The sequence below is a fragment of the Fukomys damarensis genome, unplaced genomic scaffold, assembly GCF_012274545.1.
Source record: "Fukomys damarensis isolate Sample0158 unplaced genomic scaffold, DMR_v1.0_HiC HiC_scaffold_21, whole genome shotgun sequence".
Taxonomy (NCBI): domain Eukaryota; kingdom Metazoa; phylum Chordata; class Mammalia; order Rodentia; family Bathyergidae; genus Fukomys; species Fukomys damarensis.
The window spans coordinates 1,938,743-1,945,163 of NW_022900933.1; the positions used below are offsets into that span (position 1 = coordinate 1,938,743).

The 6,421-nt window shown below is 43.2% G+C and overlaps 1 protein-coding gene across 1 annotated transcript in view; it reads right to left on the reverse strand.

Moving 5' to 3' along the window:
• Window positions 1-5,982, reverse strand: part of Slc35f4 (solute carrier family 35 member F4) — a 23,268-nt gene extending 17,286 nt beyond the window's left edge. Inside the window, exon 1 of the mRNA XM_033766869.1 lies at window positions 5,798-5,982. Coding sequence (XP_033622760.1) covers window positions 5,798-5,896 — 99 coding nt within the window. The 5' untranslated portion in view covers window positions 5,897-5,982. The remainder of the gene's footprint in view (window positions 1-5,797) is intronic.
• Between the last annotated feature and the right edge of the window lie 439 nt (window positions 5,983-6,421).

A 6,421-nucleotide genomic window follows, 5' to 3' on the forward strand; every position in this document is an offset into this window, starting at 1 on the left:
ACAAAAAAAAAAAAAAAAAAAAAAAATTTTTTTTTAAATCCATGTTACTGTGGGAAGGAATAAGCTCAGAACTGAAGTAGTTGGTATATATTTAACACAGTTCAATTAAGGATTTGCACCCTGAAGTACAAGTTGTTTTTACTTCCATTTCTAGATTAGTCACCCTAGATGTTTAGCCACTCTCAACAGCACTGTGCCATCACCAGTGACTTTAATTATTGTTTGGTAACCTTATCTGCTTATACCAATATTAATTAAATCCATCTGGGTGGGGGGTTTAAGGAAGTTGTCCCAAAATATGTTGATCAAAAAAAAAATCAAATCATAATCTTTACTGCAGCTAATTTTCTCAGACCCTTCTTTCCTGAGGACGGGAGGAGTTGATTACATAAATTCTAAAAGTGGAACCTATTTTGTTGATCTGTTTTAGTGCCGCCTACTGCAGTCAGCTGACTCCCGAGTAGAAACAATCCCTTTATGGCTCATGACCCAGCGACTGCTGGGACTTCCTAATGCTTCTTCAAGTTTCACTCCGTACTCAGAAGCAGCGGGGAAAGTTTATAGACACTCCCTGGGACAGGGCAGCTCCCTGATGCTAGGGTTTATGATTGGGGTGGCATCGTGCATTGAATTAAGTGTGCCATTACCCTTACTCCCATGAACCTGTCTTTCAGCACAATCCAGGACAGCAAGAAGACAAAGGCTTTGTTACAACAGAACAGAGCAGAGACATCCGTGGCCGTCAGCTTCTTTAAAGCCAGTAAATACAGGTAATTTGTCAAAGTCCATAGAATAGAAAAGGGAGCAGTTCTTTTAAGAAAGAGCTTCAATGTCAGACCATCTTCACCAAAAATCCGACTGCATTCCCTAGGAAAGACAAAGAAGTTAATGTGCAGGTAGCTAATGGTCAACATCTTGTCTGGCTGACTTTTCACAGCTATTTCCAGGCAGAGCACAAAACACTCAAGGCCATCACAGTGGAACACGGTGAATCCTATACAGGCTTCAAGGAGTACCCAGGCCTCACTGTCACAGAGCAAGGTGCTCTCCTACTCAGATACTCTCTTGAGAAGTCCAGGCAGCCATTCTGATGTTCTGCACATCCCTGAGGAAGCCTAGGGAAGTACAGGAGAGAGTACTTGCTGAAATTACTAGCAACTGCAAGAGGTTGAAGTTTTTTCCCCAACAGGTGACTATGACAGGACCAAGATGGCTGCTATCACGTGACCAGGCTGTGGACCACTCCCAGAATCCTGTGGAATGGGGACCCTCATCTGTGGTGAAGCCATGCACATCTTGGGGTTTTGTTATTCCTCAGACACTGTGCTTCTTCCTAATATATCTGTTTAATTGACTAATTTCTTTTCCTGCCAGTATTTTTAAGATATAAAAATGATGAAAGTCTCTGTGATGACTAAAACTGGTCAAAACTAAGTATGATAAAGCTCAAGTTGTACTTATATACAAGCATCAGCCATTTTGGATAACTCATCTGAATTAATTGTGTGAAAATAATCACTTTGGTTAAATCATAATTAGTTTGATATCTGATTAAATTGACTAGTTCAAGAGCTAATTTAAATCAAAATGTACAATTCATCAGTACCCAAAGTTCGTATTGAAAGCGACAAAATTACAGTGTCTATGCTATTGTTGATTGAAACAGACTTGCCAGTGAGAACATCTAGGTTGGTTTTTTTCTTGGTTATTCATGAACATTTAAGCAAATATAACATGTCAGGCATTATATTTTCAAGAGTTGGGTAAATCTCATGTTCAAAGAAACAACTTATTAACACGGAAACATGTTTATAGCAGAAAGCATTTACATGTCTCTAGATAGTACTGCTACTCGATTGTCTTCTGGCTTTCCAGCTTTTGTGTGTGCACATGTTTGGGGGACATCCGGGGATTGAACCCAGGGCCTTTGCACTGAGCTACTTCCCCAGACACTTCCCCCAAGTTTTTTTTTGCGGGGAGACAGGGTCTTCCTATGTTACTAAATTGCCCAGTGTGAGCTCCTTGGGATCGTCTTGTCTCATCTCTCAGAGTTTTGGGATTACAGGAGAGTTGGCCATGCCAGCTTCTCTTCCAAATTTTTCTAAAACAATACCATCGTGTCTCAAAGGACTGCAAACCAAAGCATTGTCTGCCCAGTGTTTGCCCTGTGTAGATAAAGTAGCCTCGTCCACGGGATGACCACATAAGCGAGGGAGTTGTAAAGGTCCTCAGCACAGGGAGCAGAGCTTTCAATAGCAGGTCTCAGTACAGGCTGGTTTCAGCTGCTGAGGATGCTGGGAGTTGTGTGTCAGTGATACCAAGAAGGCTAAAAGAGTACATTACACACACAGAGCCTTGTATTGTGGTTTTGCCTATTTCACATGATATAGAGGGCGGGAGGGATTATCGTAACATGAAAATGAAATTTCTCAAAGGTTAATTTTAACTTGACAGAGACACAACTTCTGCAAAGGGATTAAATAACTTAAAGGCAAAGCTTTCTTTAAAGTCAACAAAAATGTGGTCTCATGTCAGGGACATGAATGGCCGCTCTGAAGCCCAAGAGCCGCCCGGAATTCTGAGGCAGCATCACACATAGGATAAACAGCAGTGTTCCTGCACCAGCCTGGGCATAAGACTCATGTTCTGTGCTCACAGAGGAACATGTTTCACAGGAAAGCTATGGCATAGAGTGGAGCTCAGAGCTGTGCGTGTATTCTGTCAATCATAATCACAGAATGCCTTGGTCAGCACACTTTTACCAGTAACCACGACACAGCCCCTTTCTGATGAAAGGATTTCTTTTTCTTCTCACTCGCCCTACCCAGTAACTGTTCTTTCTATTGAGAGCCCACCACCATGCTGAGTTGAATGCTGTCACGCAAAGTGGTGGGATGGAGGTGAGGGAATGCTCCAGTCCCGCAGTAAGACCTTGGGAAGCCAGGGAGAAGCCCATGCCAGATGTTGTGAATGCTGCACCCAGCAAGGCCTGGCCCTCAGCTGTGTGTTTCCTCTTCATCCTGCTCTCTTTGCTCACCTCCGCCATCGCCAGCATCCTCCTTGTTTGTCACTACTGTTGCAGGAATTAAAAATGATCTATCCAAATGCTAAGTCGCTTATGTAAAACCTTGTGTTATGTAAGCAGTAAGGGTTAAGAACTGTGAAGGCTAAAAGAGAGATTTTTTTCCTCCCAGTACTGAGGATTAAACTCAGGACCTGATGCTTGCGTCAGGCATGGTACCACTGAGCTAAATCCCTGGCCCTAAAAGATAGACATTTATGGGAAGGACTTCACAGTAGGTCTCTCACCGGGATAAGAGCAGAAGTTTCAGAGGTACTGGCAGGTGGCAACCCTTGGAATGAAGGGCGGAGGCTGGGGCAGCACTAGTAACTTAATCACGCTCGTCATTACAGCAGCAGGTGTTGGTTACTGAACTCTTCCTCTGCATCACATGGTACCCAAGCACATTTTACAAAGGCCTGACAGAGAGGAGTGTATTTCTGGCTCTAATTTATTCTTCCTGAAGATTTTGTCCCTCAGAAAGTACCCATATTAAAAAGTAATGTATAATCTTTACTTTCTAAATTTCAGATTCACCCAAGGCACTTAAATTCAGTTAGCATGTGATTCAGATAATTGAATCATCGAAAGTACTTCCACACTGACAACGCTTACTATCTCGATTTGACACTATATTGAAAATTCTTTTAATGTCAGAGATAAGAAAAAAAACCCCATAAGTTCTTTCATACTGTTCAGGAGAAAAATAGTCAGAAGTTCTTGTGCCAGGGAACAGATTCTGTCTCCAGCCTTATATACTAACTCTACTTTCTCCTCATTTCACCACGAGAGCTTTGGGAGCTTTGGTAGATGGTGTTAATGAGTCAACTGGGGAAAAAGATCAAGGACCTAAGAATTTCTGACAATGTTTGCTTCTCGTTTTGCTCTCACCAGAGAGCAATTCTTCGGAAGACAATGTTCTCTGCCTGACTATAGAAGCTCTTTGATTTGATTTCAGAAATGGCCATTTTCACTCTACCCTCACTAACCGGTGGAGATGTCTTGTCAAAGCACAGAATTTGCAAAGTTCAGAATTAGTTCAGCATGAGAGATGGAGAGAAGATGAAGTTTATTCCCTGAAACAACCCTTGCGTGAGCGGCAGCCTCTTGTAAATGTAACAGTGTGGCTTGCTCTAGATGCTCCTGAGGTTCTACTCCTTCAGCACATCTTTTGCTGTTTTTATCCCTGTGAATGTCAAAACCAGAGAACCCTTTGGGTAAAGCACACATCCTGTCTGGTACAGACAGCCATGTTCAAACAGGGACAATTGTGGTCTGGTAATCACATTCTCCTGTTCTTACTTATTAAACGCAGTCATTAAAAACACATCCGCACCAGGACCATTTCTATTTGCTGGGAATGGAATACAAAATACTTTTAGAGGTTGCAAACATATACAGGGCTTTCTTCTTTCTCCCAAACTAGACATTTATTCTTTTTAAGGTTTCTTTAACTATAATTCAGTTTTCATGGACACCATAGAAAATCAGTTCATAGCATGACTTTAAAACTCCCAGGTACTTCCAAGTTAGTGATGGCAAATGCAAGTTGAAGGTAGACCATCACAGTCTAAGTCTTTAGGAATAATCTTTATAATGCGCCAATTACAATAGTCATTCCTTATGTTGGTCACCTCAGGTGAATTAGGAGTATAGATGACAAAGAAAGGGTATTTTGGCTTCTGCCCGACAAATGTGTTGTCATTCTGCTACGGAGCAATAAACTGTTTCTGCCATCTGCTGTCGTCGAGGTCCCTGTTTTCTCTGTGATGACGGCAGCCCGAGTGACTGTTCTCCCAAGTTACTCCCCATCTTTGGGCTGTTTGTTCCGGGCAAGCTGTCCCTAACAAAACAACTTTGCCCCAAAGGCTGCTTCTTTTGCCCTCCTTGCCTTTGCTGCAGGCTGCAGGATGTTGGTCCTGCCAACTCCTGAGGTGGGGGCTGCTGGAGCCCTGCTTAGCACAGAGCAACTGCTAGAAGTAGAAGACTCCCAGCACACCCCGCCGTCACTGTGTGCCACTGGCACAGACTCGGCCCGGAGTGCTCCCAGACGGCCGGCAGAAAACAGCGTCTGTTACAGATTCCCAGAGCCACCGAGATCAGGCCTTTCACCTGCTCAGGTGCTGTAATGCTGGGCCTAGTGAGCAAATGTTCACCTAACAATTATTCTTGTGAGTATATATTTCTTTTTCTGGATTTGGGACCCGGGGATATTCTTTTAAAATATGAATTTCAGAGAAAAAAAAGATACAGATTTAAATTATTTATTTACTTATTTACACTATTTACTTATTTATTTTTTGGTCCTGGGGATCGAACTTGGGTCCTTGCACTTGCAAGACAGGCGCCGGAACCACTGAGCTAAATCCCTGGCCCCAGCATTCCACTATTGATAGCTGTTTGAACTTGGCTAAGTCATTGTACCTCTCGGAATCTGTTTGCTGCTATGTTAAAATGGGGATAATAGCATCGTGTTAAAGGTGAAGGTTGTTGCCACCAATGCTGGTGAAATCAGATGAGAGATACAAAAGCAACAGCACAGTGCCCGGTGTGCTGCAGACACGTGTTTACAAAAGTGACGACTGGTTCTGCTTCTGTGTGTTCATTTACCGATCTTGGATCCTGCTTTCCCATCCTCCCACGGGGAGCTCATCTCCTATTCCAAAGAGGTGAGAGTGTGCATATCTTCATACAAACTTCAAACATCTCCTATCTACCATTTAACGTTTTACCTACCTGAATTTTTTCATTGGAGATTGCTTTTCTTGAGCAGTGGCCAGATGCCCAGAATAATAGACTGGAAAAAACATAATGTTCCAGTTTGTTGAAAACCATGTCATGAAAAATGGACAGTAGAAGTTCTTATAAGTGATTTTTACAATCTGTGTGGTTCCAACCCACGATGATGACACTGACAAGATGATCAAGAGTCCCCAGACAGCCTTCAGAAGCACAGCTGTGCAGGACAGGCAGCGAGACTTGAGTCTGTTTCCTTGGCTGCTGTTGTCAGGATGAGTCTGCGTCCCGTCATCCGCTGGAGACAAGAAAGAAATACAAATGGGTGGAAATCAAGTTATGAAGCATCAATCGAATGCACCAGCTCCTTAGAAAAGATGCATGCAACCGAAGAGGTAGATGGCAGAACCACTTGTGGTATCTCTGGAATCTCTGCCCTGCAGGTACAGTGTGGGTCTTGGCTGTCACCCGGCACACAAGGGGGCTCCTGCCTGCCCACGGTGGATGTGTTGCTCTTCTCCAGGGCACTTGCCCCTTCCTTGGAAGAACATTCCAAACTGAGCTTTCATAAACTTTGGCCTTGGCATATGATTTGCTTTACGCAGTCCTACATATATATAAGCG